This window comes from Megascapheus bottae, chromosome 19, assembly GCF_031878675.1.
Source record: "Megascapheus bottae isolate mThoBot1 chromosome 19, mThoBot2.hap1, whole genome shotgun sequence".
In the NCBI taxonomy this organism is placed as follows: Eukaryota; Metazoa; Chordata; class Mammalia; order Rodentia; family Geomyidae; genus Megascapheus; species Megascapheus bottae.
In genome coordinates, this window is record NC_143527.1 from 33,827,359 (window position 1) to 33,850,558 (window position 23,200).

Genomic DNA, 23,200 nt, shown 5'->3' on the forward strand with positions numbered 1-23,200 from the left:
AGTATAATGTTTTTAAATTATCTCATTGCAGTGGCTATCAGCGCAGACAAAACAAAACATCCAAACTTTGGTATTGCATCTTTGGTTTCTCTACTTAACTGTGAGAAATGAGAGAATCCATTTTATACCTCTAATTTCCTCTTGAAAATTAGGTCTCAGCTTCCTGAATAGCTAGGATTACAGAGACAAGCCACTAACACCTAGCTATATATGTATGTCTGTATTTTAAAAGCAAACATATATGATTGAACTAGATTGAACCTCATGAAGTAAGTTTTATACCTTTAAAAATGGTAAATCTACCAAGAAACCTTTCAGAAAGGACACTAATAAAAACTCAAGAGCTGCTTTTAATATTTCCTATCCTACATATGACATTTTAAACATGAGCACAGAGCATCTCCCAAACAAAAAGCTGCATTCTACCCCATTAGTATCTCTTCCTTCTCAACAATGTCATTATCATTTGTCAACCAAGTGATCTACCTTCCCTAACAGTCTTCTAAAGAGATTCCTCTATTCCAAAGAAGCTTCAAGACTAAGAGAAGGCTGGCACTGGAAAGGATATCAAAGACTGTATACTAAGATAAATTCATGCTGGTTCAAACAGTCACCAAGTTATTCCTGACATCCAATCTAAACATTACATTTCAAAGAGTTCTGGTCTTAATTAAGTCTATATTAACTGTCCTTTCATAGAATGGGTAGAAACAGGGAAGAAATAAAAAACAGTATTTTCTGACAATGACAAAGAAATGTGTGGGCTATTCTGGGTTGACTGAGAAAACCACCACAGATCTAGCACTTTGGAAGCTTAATCCTTCTACTACCTAAAGAGACCATGGAAAGGCAATAATGAGGAAAGTCAGTTCACTCAGAAATCCACCACACCACCTTCTCTGCAAATGAAAAAACAAACAAACAAACCACTCAGTTTTCTAACTTTTCCTCTTACATATCCAGTCTTTCACATACAATATGGTAGGTCCTAACCTACCCTAGGATCAACCATCAGAGTTCTAAGTGTTCCAGAATTGAACCCTCTCCTTTCACTATTCCTACCTTTCTGGGAAGTAACTATCTAATGACTCTAGACTTCCTTTTGGTCATATAACTGGGAAGCCATTGCTGAATCCTTGCTGTTTTTTTGTGTGTGGGGGGCAGTAGGGGATTGTTGTTGTTTTTGTTTTTTTAGCCAAGTGTAACCTTTCAATTCCTAGAAAGAGCATGTCACCAAAGAACAGAAACAGAATGAGGAAAAAAGGAAAATACTACATCATGATTAGCATAAAAAGAGAAAAAAGAGCTATCTGTTGCAGAAATGTTTTCACAAATCTACAGTTGTTCTGGGACTTCATTAAGTGCTTACAACAAGTTTAACAACAAAGACATAATACAGAATCATGAGGAACAGGAAGAGGATGTTTGGAGCTGAAACAATAGTATTACTATAATGACAAAGATAATAATCTGTTAAGTACTTACTTGAGTCCAGCACTAAATGTCTGTCTGTCTGCCTATCATTCATGTGCAGATAAAGCCTTTAAAATATCAATCCTTAAAGCTTTATAATACAGTCACTATACTCATTTCAAAACTGGAATAATAGAGGAATGAGATTTAAAACTTACACGAAGTTAAAAAGCTTAACAAAGTCAAGAATTAAACTCAGAATCGCACATGTACTTGTCACACATGCTACAAAGATTTTCCTACAAAACAAATATTTAGCAGAATTTATTGTAATGTTACTAAAATAGAAAGCAGATCAAGAATTCAAATATCTCCAAGCACATTTTAACATTATAAATAATAACTGGATGAAAACAACTATGGTTATTTTTGTCACACACACACAAATTGTTAACAAAGCCTATTTATATGAGTAGCTTTAATGATGAAATAGCAAACTCCAGTTTAAAGAAGATATTTACACACATTTATATAATGGAAAAATAAAGGGTACTAGATTATCTTGATAGAAACAAATTTTTTTCCACTTCATTTCTTTGGGTGTCTGTCCGGAGGGGCTTAAACTCAATAACAGCACCCAGGCCCTGAGCGTATTTGGCTCAAAACTAGTACTCTACCACTTGAACCACAGCTCTTACTTTTGGTTTACTTTCTGGTAGTTAACTGGAGATATGAGTCTCATGGGTTTTATTGTCTGGGCTCACTTCGAACCATGATCCTAGATCTCAGTCTTCTGAGTAACTATAATTACAGATCTGAGCCACCAGTAACCAGCCTTTACTAAACTATTTTAACCATGTTTTAAAATATATTGTGGTTTGGAACCTTCAGGACATTATGCTAAGTTAAATACACTAGTTTTGGAAGGACAAACACTGCTAAGAGTCCCCTTAGAGAAGAGGTATACTTTTGACTATGTATTAATAAAAACGGAACAGAATAAGGGTCAAAGAACTCAGGGAAGTGAAAAATGGGCAACTGTTTAATGGTGGTTCATGTTCATACCTCAGCTATTTAGGAGGCTGATATCTGAGGATCAAGTTTCAAAGCCAATCTAGGCAGAAAAATCCATGGTATTCTTTTCCAATTACTAACAAAAAGCTAGCCTAGCTGTGTAGCTTAATTGTTAAAATGTCAACCTTGGGCAAAAAAGCCAAGAAAGAGCATAAGGGCCTTAGTTAAAAGCCCTATTACCAGCACATACAAAAAAATGTTTTAATACTACTTAACTATACATTTTTAAATGATTGCAATTTTTTTTTTCTCTAAAAGACTTTGGTATTAAAAGACATACAGGGGGGCCGGGAGTTTGGCCTAGTGGTTAAAGTGCTTGCCTAGCATGCATGAAGACCCGGGTTCGATTCCTCAGTACCACATATATAGAAAAAAGCCAGAAGTGGTGCTGAGGCTCAAGTGGTAGAGCTCAAGCCTTGAGAAAGTCCAAGGACAGTGCTCAGGCCCTGAGCTCAAGCCCAGGACTGGCAAAAAAAAAAAGGGAAAAAAAAAAAAAAAAAAAAAAAGACATACAGGGGCTGGGAATATTGGTCAGCAGGAGAGGACTTCCTTAGCACTTGTGAATCCTTTGCTTGACTCCTAGGATATTCTCACTCCTCAAATAAATAAGAAGATAGACATACACCAGTACAACATCCTTCTACATTATTTCATGTAGAAGCCAATAGCTTCTATATGGCTATAAAAATTTATTTTAATTTAAAAGTAAGACTTTATTTCCTCTATCACCTAACTCAAGAGCTCAACAGCCGTATATGGCTATACACTGCAGACACAAAATGTTTTCATAATCATAGATAAAACTATTAAACTTGGTTCAAAATACAAGGAAATGACTCAAATACATGTGGGAACTGGAAGACAACACGAAGTTAGATATGACAAAGGCAGTATTGTAAATAAGTGGGTTAAGAGCTATTGAGTAAATGATGAACAATTTACCAGCTTGAATGAGACTGGTGAAGGATAAAAGGAATAAAACTGAATTCATGGACTTGGAGTTTGGCCTAGTGGTAGAGTGCTTGCCTAGCATGCACGAGGACCTGGGTTCAATTCCTTGGTACCACATACATAGAAAAAAAAGCCAGAAGTGGTGCTAAGGCTCAAGTGGTAGAGCTCTAGCCTTGAGAAAGTCCAAGGACAGTGCTCAGGCCCTGAGTTCATGGCCCAAGACTGGCAAAACAAAAAAACAAAAAAAGCCCCTGAATTCATATTTTTCTTTTCCTTTTAAACTTTTTCCTACTCTTGAGGTAGGATCTCACTGTATAACTTAGGCTAGCCTTCAGCTGGCTATATATTACAGGCTAGCTTTGAAGTTGCCATCTTCCTGTTTCTGCCTCCACCCCTGAATGCTGGTCTGGCCCATACTTCAACTCTTATTCAGAGACCCAGTATATAAAGCTAAATCCATATTTTCACTCTTACTAAAAAACAAATGCTACATGCAAGTCTAAGGATCTGGGCTAAACCCCAGTACCACAAAACAAACATATATGCTCCATGAATCAAAGATATATACCTAAAAAGTGAAATAATAAAACTAATAGCAGATTTCCTTCTTATTTAAAAAGGGCTTTCTAGTTAGGCATGACAGTATAGTTTATAATCTTAGCATCCACTGAAGCAAAATTTCCAGTGGCAGGCCAGCTGGATGTATAGGACACTCTCTCTTCAAACAAAACAAATACAAAAATAAGAAGAACAAAATGAGCTGGCTTAGTGCTTCCTGCCTGTGACCTCAGTTACTCAGAGGCTGAGATATGGAAGATTATTATTTAAAGCCAGCCTGAGAAGAGATGTCCACAAGACTCCATCTTCAGTTAACCAGACAAAAGCCAGACTAAATGCATGACTCAAGCAGTAGACTGTCAATAAGAAAGTGAAGCAAGAATGAAACCTGGTACTATTAAAAAAACACACACACAAAAAAGTAAAACACAGCATAAGAAAGCAAACAAACAAAAAATGAAAAAGAAAAAAGAGGCTTTCTTAAGTTGAACAGAAGTTGTGAAGGTAAAAATGGAAGAATGATTATTTTAAGGGAAAATTAAAGCCTTCAGACATAAAGCTAAAAAATGCTGGAGAAAATAGCCCAGAGAAACCAAAAAGAAAATGAGGGAGACATTTCCATATATTTAATCAATTAAACAATGTAACTCAGTAAGATACAGGGAAAATCAAGAGGATACTGAATATGCATGTAAAAACCTGCTTCGTTTACCAATAAGTTAAATACTACTAAAACTGCATTTGTTACCAGAGAAGGCAAAGATAATAACCAGTATTAAAGGAAATATAGGAAATAAGGTATAAAAACTGACAAGTGTTTTAGAAGGCAATTTAAAAGTTATAAGAAAAGGAAAAAAAGAATTTATGTATGAAATGAAATTAAGTGTAAGATTCACATTAAAATAACCTGAAGAGTAAAAACTTACCCCCAAAAGTGAATATAGATATAGATGAAACAATGTCGGACATAAATTGATGGATGTTGGAGTGCAGTGGTAGATAGTGGAAGTTCATCATACTGCCCTCTTGATTTTCTACATGGTTTTCCCAGTGTGTATATTCCTTAACTCAACAGTATTATTTTCACTTATAATTACACTGTATATACATACTGCAATTTAAATACAACAACATTCTCTGAGGCAATGAAAGAAAAACCTAGATCTAAATGTTCACTGGAGAACTTGTTGAATAAATTGTGATTCACCTAAATGCTGTCATGCCCCATACTTCAAAAGAAAAGTAAATTATATGAAATAGAGTGTGAATAAGAAATATTAGTTTGGGGGCTGGGAATATGGCTTAGTGGTAGAGTGCTTGCCTGGCACTCATGAAGACCAGTGTTTGATACCTCAGTACCACATATATAGAAAAAGCTGGAAGTGGGACTGTGGCTCAAGTGGCAGAGCTCTAGTCTTGAGAAAGCCCAAGGACAGTGCTCAGGCCCTGAGCTCAAGCGCCTGGTTTGACCAGAGTAAAATTTTAAAATGTAGCTTTGTGTATGCACAGGTTCTATGTTCATAACAAATTTCTAAAAAGTTTAACAGTGAGTAAATCTGACTGGGGAAGAGGATTCATGAAGGGCCTATCACTTTCACAACACTAGATCCAGTCTTTAATCTATTAAGGTGACTGATATTCATTTAGGAACTGACAATGCTAAAGGCTAATGTTGGTGGGGAGCTGCTTCAAAGTACATTTAGACTTTATGGAGCACAATTAAAGAACTACTGCTCTTTTACTGCTAACCTCAGTCCTAGGATCTTACTATACCTCTATCTCAGGCCTGACCATTCATTCATAACAAAGTTATAGTGCTTTCTCAAACCATTATTCTCAAGAAATAAGGAAAATTCTTTTTTGATGCTAATCAAACAATTCAAGTTTGTAATTTGACAAGAAAAAAAATTCACACAAAGAACAAGAGAACTTTTTAAATTGGTCAAATAAAGCTCCACACTCAGAAAAGGGTAAGGTGGTTTGAGATTGAATAGTCAGGGTTCATGATAGTAATAAGAGGGCAGATTGAATCTTAATAGAAGAGTCAGGTATAGACAAAGGAGAGAGGATTAAATAAAAATGCTAGCAAGAATGCACAGAGCCCAAGTGCCAATGGCTCATGCCTATAATGCTGGCTACCCAGAAGGCTGAGACCTAGAAGATCTCAGTTCCAAGCCAGGATGAACATAAAAGTTTGTAAGACTTCATCTTCAATCAGTAAAAATCCTGGCTGTAGGTGTTTGTCAAATGGTAAAGTACTAGCCATGATCAAGTGAGCCAAGAAAGTTAGAGGCCCTTGAGTTTGAGCATAGATACTGATTAAAAAAAAAAAATACAAAGAAATAAAAACAGAAATAATGACCCAGCAACCGAAGATCATAGCTAGGAAGAAGTCTGAAGTAAGTAAGTAGGAATAAAATTGAAGAGGATATGCCTCTTAAAAGCCTGGGAAAAGAAGACCATAAAACTGTCCAAAAAGAGTTTTATTTAAGCTGGGCACCGGCGGTTCATGCCTGTAATCCTAGCTACTCAAAATGCTGAGATCTAAGGACTGCAGTTCAAAGCTGGGGCATGAAAGTTTGAGACTCTTATGTCCAATTACCAGAAAACTGGAAGTAGTGCTATGGCTCAATATGGTAGAGCATTAGACTTGAGCTTAGGAGTTCAGGGACAATAAGCAAGCTCAGAGTTCAAGCCCCACGTCCGACGCAAAAAAAAAAATTATGGAGAGTTTAGCAGCAATAATATTTATAATTAACTGCTTCTGTGTCTTTGCTTTTTACTTTTTTATATAAAAAATAAACACCATCATTACCTCACTTCCAGATTCTAGTGTTCTTTTCTTCCGTGGTCCAATAGCTGCAAGGGCTGTAAGATTAGCATCTCTATGCTGTATCTGGGCAAGTTCCAATTGCTGTAACTGGAACGTGGAGAAAAAAAAGGAAAAACAGTCAAGTCTTACAGTCATTTTCACAGGGAGAAAGAAACTAATCCCAAACTAATGCCCATAGAATATTTCTATAGTCTTCCTTGAGTAAACTTATAGTATGAAGAAAATACTCCATTCTCTTACAACCAAAGATACCTTTCTGATTCCTTGATTCCATAAGCTTAGTCTATAAGCAGAACTTTAAGCTAGAACAATTACTGTATAGAAGAACAAGAAGTTATCTCAAGCATATGATGAGCAGAAAATTGGAGAGAAACTGGATAACTCTAGTCAATCTTTTTAGATTAAAAAGTACCACAGCCAAATGTTCTCATTTTAAATATTTATATTATTTCTCATTTGCAAATACAAACTATGGATTTATTTTCTATTTACTATCTACAGGTATCATCATATATAGTCCAGAATGCCCAAATGTACAAAGAAGAATTTTTAGTACGTGGGTAATACTATTCAGAGGTACTAAGTGTAATTAAGTATTTTTTAAAAAGCAGGCTAAAAATAAAATACCACTTCATAGGTCCATAAGCTTCTCTAGAAAAGGACTAATTTTTAAATCTTACCAAAACTTTATGATTATAAAAGGGGAAAATTGAGAACAGTTGATAGTCACATGCTCAAATAGTGTCAATATGATCAATTAAAAAATAACCTGTAGAGAAAGCCCATATTTAAAACATAAACATTTTTAAAAAGAACAATCACCTCTGGTAGAATGGCTCAAATGGCACAACACACATGCCCTGACCAAAGAGCCCAATAAAGTATTTAAGTAAGCAAGCAAGCAAGGAAGTAAATAGAATAAAAATCAACTTTTAAACACACATTGGAATACATCTCCTAAGTAAAAGCAGAATGAAAGCAGAATAATTTGTGAAGTGTTCAATCTCACAGGGTTATCACAAAAGATAATTTCCAGGAAGAAATAGTGGCATGGAACCTGTAACCTCACTTTTTAGGAGGCTGAAACAGAAGAATCCTGAATTTTAGGCCATTCTGAGATAAATAGTGAGACCATTTCAAGTGCTTAAAAATTAGGTAGGATTGTCTGAATATTGTTAAAAATAGCGAATATACATAGGTAACTAAGTCTTTAGTAAAGCAGAATGACTTTGATTTGAATGTTTATGTCCACTGAAAATTCTAATGTAGAAACCTTAATCCCAAAGATGATGACAGAGGAAGTGAGGCCTTTGAGAGTTCTCACAATGAGATTAGTGCCATCAGGATAGCAGCAGGAAAGACACTCCTCTCCTACCTCACAAGAGCAAGAGTGGATCCTCACCATGCACTGAATTGGCTGTCACCTACCTTAGAATTCCAAGCCTCTAGCACTGAGAAATAAGACCCCTTTGAACACCAACTGCCCAGTGTATTTTGCTATAGCCTAATCACATCTGGAAAATAATTATCAAGAGAAAATGAACTAAGAGCAATTTTCTATTTATTTCATAAATTTTAGGACAGCATTTCTTATAAAAAGTACGAAAAGTGTCATGATTATACTGGCCCTCCTCCCACTGCTATTTATTTCCTTTCAGGTCCTCTGGAAGGGGGGAAAACCCTAAAAGATTCCTACTTTGTCTCATACCTAGGTCTTCGAGGACACCTATCTAAAATATTCTCATAGCTAAGGTTCTTAATTTCTTTTTCTTCAAATATATGGATTTCATCTCTGGACCTTGCAAGTTGCTCAGACACTCGAGCCACATCTGTAGCCCTCTATCTAACATTTCTAAACTACTGGTTCTTTTTTCTTTTGTGTTTCAACTTTCTCTAAATTATGACAAGCTAACATAAATAAGCAGAAATATCACTATTAGATTCATTTTAAATACAAGATATTGAGGTTCCTGGATGTGGTAATGAACATTTATTGTCCGAGTTACACAGGCCAGATTGGGCTAAAATGTTTACGAGACTTCTCATCTTACTGAGCTGGATGTGGTGGTATATAATTGTAGCACTCCCAGCTACAGTGGGAAGACAAAACAAGAACATCATTGTCCAGGCCAGCCTGGGCAAAAAGCCAGACCTTATTTAAAAAATACACAAAGCTGAAAGAGCTGGGAGTTGTGGCTCAAGTGGTAGAGAACATGGCTATCAGAATTCAAACCTGCACTCAAACAGAACTGAGGTGAGATCAAAGAGGTAATTTCACATCTCTTCTACCAAGAGAGTGGTATGTGTTTGATAACACACATCTTACACCTCCCATCACACACAAATTTCACACTTGGTGAAAAGTGGAAAACTTTGTAATGAGCAAGGGAAGGGTCAGGTGGGAAGTCGAGACAGAACAATGGGTAAAGTTGGTTAAGATGTATGGTAAAATCATTTGTAGATGAAAAAATAGAAATACTTTTTTCTTAGTGCCTTAAGTTGATTGTTAGAATGTACTTTTATTGACAAGTTTTCTTTCTCTAAAATGTTCCACCTATTTCGGCACATGCAGAGCCAGCAATGAATTTAAATATAAATTGCTATAATTTAATGGTTATCTTTAACGCCATGTTTCACTAACTCCATTATCTTTTCAAATTTCACTTCAAAAACCTTCACTTTCTTATATCTCAATAATACATTTTCTAACCAGTAATGAATCTTATGATTAAGTACCTTATTTCTTGAACAATAATACTTTCATGGAGAGTTGCACTTAGTGTTTCTATATACCATAATTTCTTTAAGCAAAACTTCTAAATACTTTAGGCTACATGTTTCCTAATGTTACGTATATTAATTATTTCACATTACTTATTCTTCCTCCTAGTTACTACATGTTGCTATGTAAAGTTAATGTGCCAGTAGGTATATTCTTATACCTTTCCTGTCTGATAAAATGTGAAAGTAGAAATGCTTTAAAAAAAAAAAAGAAAGAACCTGATATATCGGATATATTTGTACTTGGTTATCTGAAATTGGATAGGGAACGGGGGAAAACAAGATGAGGGGCAGGGGAGGGGGGAAGGGAAATGGGGACCAAGACATGTGAAAGGGTATCAATGTATGGGAATTAATGAACCATTTATCTGGCAAATATCATGTAACCCTTCTATTAATTACAATAAAAATATATATAAAAAAAGAAAGAAAAGAGAAAGAAGGTAAATGTACTTTTTGTCTTTGCACAGATGCAATGAACTCACATTTCCCAAAGGAGAAAACAATTAAAAAAAATAAAAGTCATAAAATATACAACATACTCCAAGGTCAGATGGCTTGCTCTTCAGAATTCTGAATGATGTGATAAGAAAGGAAAACACTAAGGGATAGATGTTCATCAAGGATACACAATACACATTTTGGCACTGAACAAAGATTTTCCTACTTCTTTGAAGTTAAAATTTGGCAATTTGTAATGTATTTAACTAGATGGTCAAACAGACGAACATTAACATTTGCAGGAAAAATATGAATGAAAATAGAAAAATGCAGACTTTGAAAGTGTTAGTATTAGGGAAGGGGAAAAACAAGATGATTAGGGATGGGGGAGAGGGAAAGTGGTAGAAAAATATGGGAAAGGATATCAATGTTCAAGAAGTAATGTACCCACTACCTGACAAATGTAACTGTAACCCCTTTGTGCATCACTCCAACAATAAAATACAATTTAAAAAAGTGATCAGAAAAGAAACTGGTATGTATTGAAACTTCAAAACTATAACACATAAAGAATATGATCTGGCAGGAGTTTGAACTTGGGAACTCACATTTGCTAGGTTGGCTTTCAAAAAAAAAAAAAAATTGGGCCTGGGAGTTTGGCCTAGTGGTAGAGTGCTTTGCCTAGTATGAACGAAGACCCAGGTCCAATTCCTTGGTACCACATACATAGAAAAAAGCCGGAAGTGGTGCTGAGGCTCCAGTGGTAGAGCTCTGGCCTTGAGAAAGTCCGAGGACAGTGCTCAGCCCCTGAGCTCAAGCCCAGGACTGGCAAAAAAAAAAAAAAAAGAAAATTAAAAAATGTACTGGGGATAGAACCCAAGTCATTGCAACTTGCTAAGCAAGCACTTTACCACTGAGCTACATTCTAGCTTTCTATAGCAGAGCCACATCTCCACCACCACATGGTCTTCTTATTCTTCCTTTTTTCCCCCCCAATTTAATTTTACTTTTGTTTTTTTCTCAGGCAAAAACATTCGATGGGCAGGGGGAAGAGTCTTTAAAATGAAATGGTTGAATTACAAAAATATTCACAGACATTTTGCCAGACAAAAATAAGGTTTCACATACATAAATAACCTGTCAAGTCAATAAGAATAGCATACACCAGGAATACCTCAATGGATTGACACTATGCTGGAGGCAAACCCAAAAGCAGCCCAATTTTGAAGTGCCAAATGAGAATGGCAAACTTGAATAAAGTCAATAGGAAGAATGAAAAGAAATTATTATCCTGCACAATTTAACATGGTTTACTGTAGGTCCAGAATGGGGAAAAAAACCCTAATAACCTGTAAAACTGTTAGAGAAATGAAAAAAAATGAGAAACAATTAAAATAAAAAGTTTAGTCTTTAACAGTTGAATGTAAAACATGGACTATGAAAGGGATTCTGATCATGATTTAAAATTTATAAAATAAAGAGCATTGCTGAAACATTTTCCAGTATTAAAAATACTTATAATTTCTATAAATAATTCTTTTGAGTTCTGAATTTATAATACACTATCATTAGCCTACTTCTTGTGACCAATGCAGGTAGATAATTACTTGGAAAGGGAAAAACAAAGCAGTTCTAAGTGAAGAAACTAACTTTCAAATGAGCAAGGAAAATTTCTAGACAGTTTAAGCACCAAAACAAATTTACTGTATTATGGTTTATACTAATGTAACAGTGATTAGTAGATAACCTTACAAATATTATCATGTAGGAGAATGAGTCAACCCTTACTAAGATAATGATAGAATTTATGTAATAAGACAAATCAGTATCCCTATATTAGTTCTGAATGGGAGTCCTTTTGAACAATAAAGTTATAATAGTGCCAGGGGCCAAAAGGATGACAAAAATTAACAATGTACGGCTCATGCTTATAATTCTAGGTACTCAAGCTGTGACTTGACGATCATGGTTCAATGTCAGCCTGGCTAGGAAAGTCCTTGAGACTTCCCTCTAATTAACTAATAAAAAGCCATTAGTAGGGCTGTGGCTCAAGTGGTACAACACTAGCACTGAGGAAAAAACAAAACAAAAAATACTCAAGGACAATATCCAGGCTCTGTGTTCAAACCCTAGAAACATCCGTACACACAAATAATAAATTTAACTTTTAAACATTTGCAACTAATAAAGAATGGCTCTATTCTTGGACCAAGGCTAATGAATTTTATCCCTTTTTTGATCCAAGAGGATTTACTTACAGTACAGAACAACTAGAAACATGCAAAATCCTAGGGAAAGAATTTCAAGTTTTTTTGGTTTTGTTGGTGGTGGTGGTGGTTTTTTGTTTGTTTGTTTGTTTTTGCTAGTCCTGGGGCTTGAACTCAAGGCCTAACCACTGTCTTTGGGCTTCTTTCTCAAGACTAGTACTCTACCACTTGAGCCATAGCACCACTTCCAGCCTTTTCTACATATGTGGTACTGAGGAATTGAACCAGGTCTTCATGCATGCTAGGCAAACACTCTTGCCACTAGGACAAACTCTTGGCCTCAAGTTCTTTTATTCTTCACTGGGAAATAAAGTAGGGATGCTATCACCTGTTCTCAGTAAGAGGCATGTTTTGCCTTTCTCAATATTCTTAGAAAAATATTATCTACCTAAGCTATTTCTCAAGCAATAATTAAACAGAATATTTTTAGCCACTTCATTCAAAGCTAAAGGAAAAAAAATACAGATATTTATAAAAGTTTATGAAAGAGGGTCGGGAGTTTGGCCTAGTGGTAGAGTGCTTGCCTAGCATGCACAAAGACCCAGGTTCAATTGCTCGGTACCACATACATAGAAAAAAGCCAGAAGTGGTGCTGAGGCTTAAGTGGTAGAGCTCTAGCCTTGAGAAAGTCCAAGGACAGTGCTCAGGCCTTGAGCCCAATCCCAGGACTGGCGCCAAAAAAAAAAAAAAAAAAAAAAGTTTATGAAAGAGCAACAGATAGGAAAGGTTCTGAAGCTTTCTGGATATAATGAGAAGTCCTTAATTAAAAGGAGAAGGGAAATCTAGGATTCAGAACAATGCTATTGCTGTACATCCCAAAATCACCTATCATTATCATCCAGCTAGAGTTGTTTGAATACAAGTGCTCATGTTAATATTTTAAAATAAGTTTTCCAATAGAAAGAAATTAATATGAGGACTTTTTTGTTGACAGTAAAATGACTCTGGTTCCAAACTTTTCAATGTTCTCCCACTCTAGCATTCCTTGTCCTAATCCTAATACTCTTACCTAGGGTTCATGTATTTCCTTCTATGTTAATGAAACCATAACACATTGACTCTAGAATCTTACTAGATTTCCATTTGTTTTGCGTGAGTTCCTGCATTAATCCAAACAATAAGGGCCTTTAAAGCATTCATAAATAACCTGCTGCTGCTGGCACCTAGAAGCCAAGTGCAGCAATGTTAAGCAACAACAAATTTCATAGTTCAAGAGGCACAGTTGAAGGAAAAGGTTGCTCAGGAAATCACTCTTATTTAGCACAAAGATCCTTAAAAATTGCATGAAATCAGTCAAGTAACTATAGAAACCAATTTCTTCGGCTTCATATCACACGTCTCACACCTCAATTGTCTTTATTATCATCTGCTGTCAGATCCTTAATCAGAAATGTGAACAGGCTTGATGATTTATTCAGGAAGGGAAAGAATCTGTAGGTCAAGTGAAAAAATTCACACACACACACACACACACACACACACACACACACACACACACAAATTTCAACCTTAGGTACTTTCATTTCATTCTGTTCTCAGCAGCTCTGGGGGCAACTCCAGTGAGATCCAATATTAAGGCTCAATTAAAATAAGCTCCAATTAGTGGAGCTTTTTTCTCTGGGGCTAGAAAAGTCAGGAAATGGATATTGGGAAATGTAAAAAGTCAGCTACTGAGAGGAGGCTGCAGACATAAATGAACTTATTTGTTGATTTCTACAGTTGCTATGCAGAGGCCTCTGGGAGTAAAAGCTTAACCAGTCTAAGCTATAAACTAAAACCCCTGCAGCTAAACATGAACTGTGTGAAACAAGGGCTCCATTCCAGAACAGAAAACTGCTGGGCCCAGAAAATTAAAAGCCAGAGGCGTTTTCCATTTAAAACTAAATCCCAGTACCGCCTCCCAGCCAAAGAATTATAAGCAGTATCAGATTTACAAAACGAACAATTACCCTGGAAAAATGTAGTCTATTGTACAGTCCCAGATGCTAAATCTCAAAAGTTTCTTTCTTTCTTTTTTTTTAATCCCACATTATATTCCTCCAAGTACACTGCTGCAGTTTACAAAGAGCCATTTCTAGACAGACCTAAGCCTTGAAAATAAATTTAAGAGAGAGTACATAACTCACTGACCTCATTTGAAGTACTGCCCTTGCCTTCAGCAGTTCCTGTCCTTCCCCAAGGCTTCAGCAAATGGTATGCAACAGCAAAATAAACCCTGACCTAATTGCCAGGAGAGAGCTGCCAACCTTCCTTCAACACAAAGACCAACACGGTAACTTGAAAGTCCTACCTCTTTGGCTTTCTGCTTTAATCTCAGCTGCTCTGGATCTTCTTTATTGGAACGACTCTGTGAAAGAAAAAGAAAATTTTAATAGAAATGACAAGTATCTAAACACCACAGTTTGCCGTTAAATATTTAATAAATGACAATTTCTCTTGTGATTGAAAATCCTAGCTCCAGGGTCAATGCCCCAACCCAGTCTAGCTGCACTTCTGCCCTCATTCCCCATCCCCCTCTTCATCTGGGCTAGCTGTGCAGTTCTAGCCTGGAGGAAGCTTAGACTGAAAATGATGCTAACAATGTCAGTCAGATCCAGTTGAGGCAAGATGTGTTCTTGTTAGAACACTGAAAAATAAAAATGGATGGTAGGGGGAAGAAAAGGGAAAAAGCTGTTTGCTCAAATGAATAGAAACAATTGACAGTGGTGAGACCATTTCACAAAAAATACAGTATTTTAAGGACCATTAAAATCAAGAATCTGTCTAACCTTGAATCAAATCTCTTTGTAAATAGGAAACTGAGCTTAATATTTTTGTTAGAATTTCTTATTTAGGAGCCTTCTACCACCTTTGCTAGAATGTTATGTACAAATAAATGTTCAGATATGTTTACTGAGTATCTCTATTTTCTTTGTTAGTAGAGTACCTTAACTTTGGGTCTTCTACAGCACTTACTAGAATACTATGCATACATAACTTCATAAATGTAATTTTTCATACTACAAGACTATTCATAAAAGAGCAGCTATAGTCTACGTAGAATGCAATGATGGAACAAAGGATGATGAAGTTCATTTTTGCTACTACAACTATCTGTCCATTGGAAAACAAGCTAAAGATAGGTGTATCCTTTTCGTCATCCTGACACAATTTCTTAGGATGTTTGTTCTACAAAATCAATCTTAGCTGACTAAGCTAATGATAGCTAATAATGCCCAGCATATTTTTTAAGATGGGAATTTGAGGACATGAGTTAAATACATCAAGTCTAATAGGAGCTAACTTTCTAAGTAGAAACTTTATAAAATCACAACCAAGTTTTAATAAACACAGAGAGAGACACTAAAGGTAGAGAGATCCCTGCGGTTACAAGATTGGAGTTAGACATACGCATATGAGCACATATTTTGTAATATGTATTTGAATTCATGCATCAAGATAAATAATAACAGTTACAATAATAGAAATCCATGAGCCCATACTGATATGCCTAAGGGAGAAAAGAGGCTCTTTCGTGTAGTAGAAAGTTAATGGCAATAAAAGAATCAACATCTGGAAACCATCACAGAAGTATCTGATTCAAAGAGATGCTATGGCTGATATTTAGGAGTTTGAAGAACAAGAAGATATTGACACACCTTAGAATATCTTCCTATAAAAAGATACTACAGGGCCAGGAATTTGGCCTAGTGATAGAGTGCTTGCCTAGCATGCATGAAGACCCAGGTTTGATTCCTCAGTACCACATACATACAAAAAAGCTGGAAGTGGTGCTGAGGCTCAAGTGGTAGAGCTCAAGCTTTGAGAAAGTCAAAGGACAGTGCTCGGGCCTTGAGCTTCAGCCCAGGACTGGCAAAAAAAAAAAAAAAGAAAAAGAAAAAGAAAAGAAAAAGATACTACAAAATGACAAAGGGGCCAATTTAAAAATGGGGAAAAGTGGTTGGCACCTATGTAGTCAGGCAAAAGAATTGGGCTTTTGCTATGATTAGCTAAGAAGAATGTAGCATCATTTCTGTGCATTTTTGCTAAGGAATGAAAATACCACATGAATCTATGTGGAGGGTCACTCTACAGAGCGCAAGCCCTGTGCCCTTGAAAACTGCCAAGGACATAAATGATCGAGAAACTGAGACTGACCCAAAAAAGAAAGAGAGAGAGAGAGAGAGGGAGAGGGAGAGAGACAGACAGAGAGACAGAGAGAGAGAGACAGAGAGAGACAGAGATAGAGACAGAGACAGAGAGATAGAGACAGAGAGACAGAGACACAGAGGGCAACTAAATGAAAAACATTCTGGAATGGAAACATGAAGGGAAAAGAAAACTATTGAGGGCCGGGAGTTTAGACTAGTGGTAGAGTGCTTGCCTAGCATGCACCAAGACTGGGGTTCAATTCCTCAGTACTACATACATGGCGGGGGGAAAAAGCTAGAAGTGGTGCTATGGCTCAAGTGGTAGAGCCCTAGCCTTGAGAAAAGTCCAAGGACAGTGCTTAGGCCCTAAGTTCAAAACAAACAAACAAAAACCAATTGAGATGGTAGAATTAAAAAAGGACCAAAATGGTAGTGTTATATTAATGGAATCCTTACATAGAATGCCTTTATTTTTACAAATACACATAGAAAGTTCAAGAGTGATGGGAAGTGACTTTTAAAGTTTCAGAAAAAGGAACTAGCATCAATAGTTATACATTCTATGAATACAGTAAAATCCTCTAAAACAAGAAAAGGAGAGAAGGTATAAGACCATATGAGCAAACTAATGAATGTGTATGTGTGTGTGTGTGTGTGTGTGTTTGCAGAAACAATGGTTACGTTAAAAGATGGAACAAATACAGCAAAATGTTGAAAAAGGGAATCTTGGGAGAAAAGACTGAGAATATACAGTTCTGATAACTTTTCTATTAGTATGACTATTCCAAAATAAATTAATTTTAAAAAATCACTTGGCGTATACTTAAGAACAAATACTCAAAGAGATGAGGCTTTTAAAGCACTATAACTTAAAACAATAGTCCTAAAAACAAAGACTCTAGTATTTAGCTTGTAAGACTGGATTCAAAGGCCTTAAGTTTAAAGAAGTATACAAGTTACAAAATGTAAACTGTAGTGGAATTAAGCCCACTTCATCTGCATTCCAGTCCTAGAATATAGTAAGGGAGAAAGAAACAGTAAATCAACCACTTATTCTCTCTTTTACACTCTCTACTCTATCCCCACCTAACTCATATACTATTCCATATAATGAAAATTATTTCTGCTTTAACTCATAATCTTCCTATTTACTTTCTAAATCTTCCCACCTCATATTTACTTTGCACATATCAAATCATATCCCTGAAAGATTCTAAGCATTTTATAAAACATTTTACCTAGTGGGAAGGAGGGAGATGGGCATGATGCCAGGAGTGTGGAAAATGAGAGGAGACAAAAGATTATGTCTCATTAAACTAAATTAACTGAAAGCCACTGTGCCACACCATCCTGGCTGTGAGACATTCTATTAGTAATTTCATTTTAAGAAATTCTCAAGAGAAATCTAAAGGCTTAATAAAACCAAGACAGTCAACCAATGATAAAGCCAATTCTGACCTCACTGCCAGGCTGTGTTCACTCATAAATCACAAAGGCCCTTACCTTGGCTGCCTTAAGTAGCATTTCTCTTTCTTCTAAATCCTTTCTCTGCTTCTCCAATTGATCCAACTTTTCAAGAAATTTGAGCTGTGACCTGGTATCACTAGACAGGATGTAATTTTCACTTGCCTAGGGGAGAAAAGACAGTCTTAAAATGACCCTGGGCCACACATTCTAATTAGATATTGTTATAAATCAGTTAAACACAGCCCACTCCAACACATATAGAGAGCTAAATTTTCAGAAAGTAGTACTTTAGTTTTTGTAAACAAAATGCAAAACAAACAAAACTCAGGAACTTCAGTGGTCCTAAATCTTAGATTAGTCATTTACATTTCAAAGAGATTGCCCAATAAAGCTCATTTGGGGAAGTGGAAATGAATGAAGCCAAGTAGATCCTAAAATCTTAAGAATCCCAGAAAGTATACTTACTATTTACTCACAAATTTAAATCTTGGTAGTTAAATAGTCTATCTAAATATACTTTAATATAAATAATCTTAGTCTTGTAAAGATGAAAAACAAGAAACAATCACCTAACTGAAAAGTATTTCAAAGACAAAAAAAGATAGCATTTTGGTTACCATAATCTGACTAGCCTAACTTTGAAAAGTTAATATAAGTATATCACAATAATTTAAGACAAGCTGGAAAATATTAAAGTAGTAAAAGCCTGGCTTGAGAATTCCCTTGTAAGGAATGAATTTAGACAAAAATTATAATTAAATAAATTAGATAACTAACAAGTGTGAATCTCAATAAAGTAGTATAATTCTTTGTCCTAGGTGTTCTACAAAATGATAAAATTTGCCAGGCAGCAGTGGTTTATGCCTGTAATCCTAACTTTTCAGAAGGCTAAGTAGAATCACAGCTCAAAGCCACCTCTGATAGGAAAAGTAAAGGTATGACAAGTCTTAGAGGGTTGCTAAGCTTGAAAAAGCTCAGGGACAGCATCCAGACCCCAACTTGGGGCCTAAGACTAGAACAACAAAAACCAGGTGAATTTTAAGTTGTTTCCTTTATTTTTATGTAAGTAGAAAAACTGCTTTTTAATCTAAATAATTTTCTAATTTTCTATACCCATGGCCACCTATTCTATGTGGTTTGCTAGGAGCGGGCCAAAGGAGAAGGGTCTTTGCAGTCATTGTTTTAGACATCTGCCTTCTACTTATGTCAGCAATCCAGATATCTGAGGGAGGCTGAAGTGCTGACCAACCAGAACATTCAGTTCAGCAGGCTTTGTAAGCTGGAAGTCAGAGTCGGCATCACTTCTATCTCCCATCTTTGCTTTATCCCATGCTTACTTGCAGCTGATTCAATTAACTGGGACTGAGAGGCTTCATATTGCCCAAGATTCTTTTTAAATTAAATTTTTATTATCGGTATTTAACTAGATAAAAGAGTATTACATAGTTTAAGGAACAAGGGGGTATTAGTGCTACTTACTTTACTTCACATTTAATACAAAAAGAATTCCCAAATGAATTCCAAAGTTAAATAATAGAAGATAAAATATGGGATACATTATAAGCCAATCATAGAAGTTGAACATAGGAATAGCGGTTTCTTAAATGCTTACCATTTTTAGGTTTAAACACTCTGGAGACAGTTTACTGACATAATTCAATTATAAGAGACAATAAGTATAAAGAGGGCATGGACTTTAACACTTTAACCCCATCATGTTCTCAGGAAGTTTTCTCTCCCAACTTGGATAGAACTGCCTCTGCCATGTAACCTGTTTCTTTTCCAGATACTTCTAGAAGAATGAGTACCTTTCTTATTCCTACTGAGTCCCTAATCTTTAAACAATAGTTAACTTGATTGTATCATGTTCTTGACTCTCTGAGGGCCAAACTAAAGCCTTCATGCATCAACAGAAAATGATTTTACAATGTTAGGGACATTGTCAAGTGAAAAGACAACAATTCACTATATTAAGGCTACTTGCTTTATCTCATGTTTAATACAAAAAGAATTCAGTATAATTCATTATAAAACCCAAATTTAGAAGCAGAACAACTGAAAAATATACAGACAAAAGAGGCACAGAGAGGGAGAATATGATGGAAGTACATTATATGGATGTATGAAAATATTAGTTATAAAAAAGACAAAGAAAATAAAATGATTCACATCCAAATGTTAACACCAACAAGGAGATTCCATCTAAATGAATCACTACACAGGCAACAACGAAGCTTCTCCATAGCCACAGGCATACAGAAGACTACAATGTCACCAGTAGAAAACATCTAGCAGATACATCAAAAGCTCTATACTATAGGCAACTTTCATCTTTATTTAAGTTTTAGTTTATGGCCTTTGCTTAATTAGGAAATCATCCCTATTCTGGTAGAAGATTATCAAAAATAAGTGTATGTTCAGAGTAGAAAAAAATAGTAAGCACATGCACTATTAACAGTAGCTTGCTTTTTATCAATTCATGGAGAATTACTTTTTCTGTTTAAAAAGTTTAGTAATAATAATCCTTGCTGCTTCTATAAATGCAAATTCTGGCAATGCTATTAGCTATATTAAAGACTGAATGTGAGCTAGAGAAATTAGAATAGTCACTGTATAAGAGACAGTTAAGGAGATGTTAGCTCTAAGCAGTTACTGAGGTCGTCTTCCAAGTGGGAAATGTACTATCCATCATGCTTAGGGGAGCTAAATCCTTGGAATATGAACTACTGATGCACAACAAAACAATTCCATTTAAAGGTTTATTCACAAGAGAGCTATAAAGAACATTTAGTAAACATTTCTTGGGAAAATTCTCTTCTATACATGTATGTATTATACTTTGTATAGAAACTTTCCACTATAAATGACGGTGTATTTCTGAAACCACAGTGTGATTAAAGCAGAAGTAAAAAGACTCCTGGGGTGAAAATGTTTAGTATATTTATAAAAACTTAAGAGTAAGAAACTCAAAAGACAGTAATTTTCCCTCATAAAGACAGAGACAAGCTAATATGAAATCAAACTAGACAGTTATATGCTTAGGATATGAACTTTAATTTCCATGGCAACCATTACGAAAATATCTAGAAAATATACAAGATAGGAAAAAGATCAAAATGGTACAAGACAAAAAAAATTAACACAAAAGAAGGCAATAACAGAAGAAATGAGGAACTAAAACAAGCTGCAAGGAATAAAAGAAAAGAGCAAAACAGTAGATCTTTCTTATCAGTAATTATTTTCAATGTAAATAGATTCAACTTCCAAACTAAAAAGTAGAGTTCGTCAGAATGGGTAAAAAAAACAGGATCTAACTATAGACTACCTGGTAGACTCTTTAGATAAAAAAAATAAACTGAATGTCAAATAAGTAAAATCAGATAATTTTTGTAAATAGAAACTACAAGAAAGCATTGTTGCTTATGCTAACATGAGAAAAGACAGTTGTACCTGTAGTACTAGCTAATAAGGAGGCTGAGGCAGAAGGATCACTTTAATTAAAAAGGGTGTGATCACTGGGGCTGGAAATTTGGCCTAGTGGTAGAGTGCTTGCCTAAGTATACACAAAGACCGAGGTTCAATTCCTCAGTAACATGTAAGTAGAAGAAAGCCCAGTAGTGGTGCTATGGCTCAAGTGGTAAAGCTCTAGCCCTGAGAAAGTCCAAGTACAGTGCTCAGGCCTTGAGTTCAAAGCCTGGGACTGGCAAAAAAAAAAAAAATGTGACTACCACAACACAAAAAGTCCCTTTTAAAAAAATTTTACAGAGAGAACAGTCTTGATCCCCAGCCAGTGGTGATACTGAGAGATGGTAGAACATTTACAAACTTGTCCCTAGTAGAAGGGAAGCTAGGATGTTAGGGAACAGATAAATAAAATTGAGAATAAAAGAAAAGGAAAAATGAACACCCCAATTTTTTTCTTTTAAAAGATAAATAAAATTGACAAACCATTAGCTAAAACTACAAAGAACAAAAAAAGGAAATTGTTACATCAGAAATGAAAGTGGGATTACTATTACTGACCCTGCTTAAATAAAAAGGATTGTAAGAATATAGTTTATGTAGTTCTATGCCAACAAATTAGATAACCTAGAAGAAATGGATGAATTAATTACTGGTATAACACAAAAAGAAATCCTGAAATTCTGTTTTCTCACAGCTTTTTCTCCTGCTGATTGAATCTGTACATTTATGTCCATAAAATTATCTCAAAAATTATGTAATCAAGAGCTTCAGCAACTATATATAGTTTCTCTAAAGTTCAGTATGAAGCAGGAAAGAAAAAAAATATATATGTATACACACACTCTCTAGGACTCCAGGGAACTTAACAGTGTGGAGCTTCTGATCCTTTTTAACTTATATCCAGAAAGCCATGGCATTGAACATTCTCAAAAACTCAAACTGTCCTCTAAACCTCCATGATTGAAATCTAGCTACCAAAAATTCTTGATAAAGGAGGACAGGATTATTTTATTTGTTTTTATCCCACATGGTTTTTTCTTCTTTAATCCTAATTCTCCTAAACTAAAATTCATAAAACAAGTGCTTCCACCTTGCTAGTTCACACCATTAGGCTATTCCTGCATTCAGTTAGGAAAAAAAAAACAGAAGCCAGTCACAGTAACAGTGACACCTACATTTATACTCAATGCAACTGTTAATTAACCAAAAGGCACAGGCATCCTAGCAGAGCACAAATCACTGAAAAGAACACAATATTCTATTCTAACATATCATCTTCCCCAAGTAAAACCTTAAGGAAGAAGAAGCCTCAAGCAGAACAGATGCACATTCCAATCCACACTGACACAGAAGCTTTGGATACCACAGTACATTCTGTTTTAATTTTGTCATGTAATCATATCTAATTAAGGCTTTGCTGTTAATCTGAAATGTAAATGTCAAGCATTCCTTCAAAAATATACTCAGAATATGAATCAATGCCCCACCCCAATCTACCTTTAATTTGTCTCTCTTCTTTTAGAGGAGTGTAAGAGTTTGTACTTCTTTAATGATTTCCTTTACCTTGTAAGTAGTCATTCGATGCTGAGCAATTGTAGTCAGTTTTTCTAGAAGGCCTCGTAATCTCTCCTGTGTTGCATGGGAGATCAAATTCACAGCATCAGAATTAAATTCTGTAATGTCATACTTTTTACCTGTGGAAGCAGAGAAAATCCATTACATGTTTTAGTAGTGGCTGATAATTGAAATAATTAGCACAGCAGGTATTCTGTTCCCCCTGGAAGTCATACCATTATGAATAAAGGTTTGGAGATTATCAT

General features: G+C 35.5%; 1 protein-coding gene across 1 annotated transcript in view; it reads right to left on the bottom strand.

The window, feature by feature from the left end:
* Taf4b (TATA-box binding protein associated factor 4b) overlaps window positions 1-23,200 on the bottom strand; it is a 92,537-nt gene that overhangs the window by 10,316 nt on the left and 59,021 nt on the right. Inside the window, exons 11-14 of the mRNA XM_090353303.1 lie at window positions 22,944-23,074; window positions 17,952-18,077; window positions 14,609-14,665; window positions 6,812-6,916 (exon numbers count right to left, since the gene is read on the bottom strand). Coding sequence (XP_090209429.1) covers window positions 6,812-6,916; window positions 14,609-14,665; window positions 17,952-18,077; window positions 22,944-23,074 — 419 coding nt within the window. The remainder of the gene's footprint in view (window positions 1-6,811; window positions 6,917-14,608; window positions 14,666-17,951; window positions 18,078-22,943; window positions 23,075-23,200) is intronic.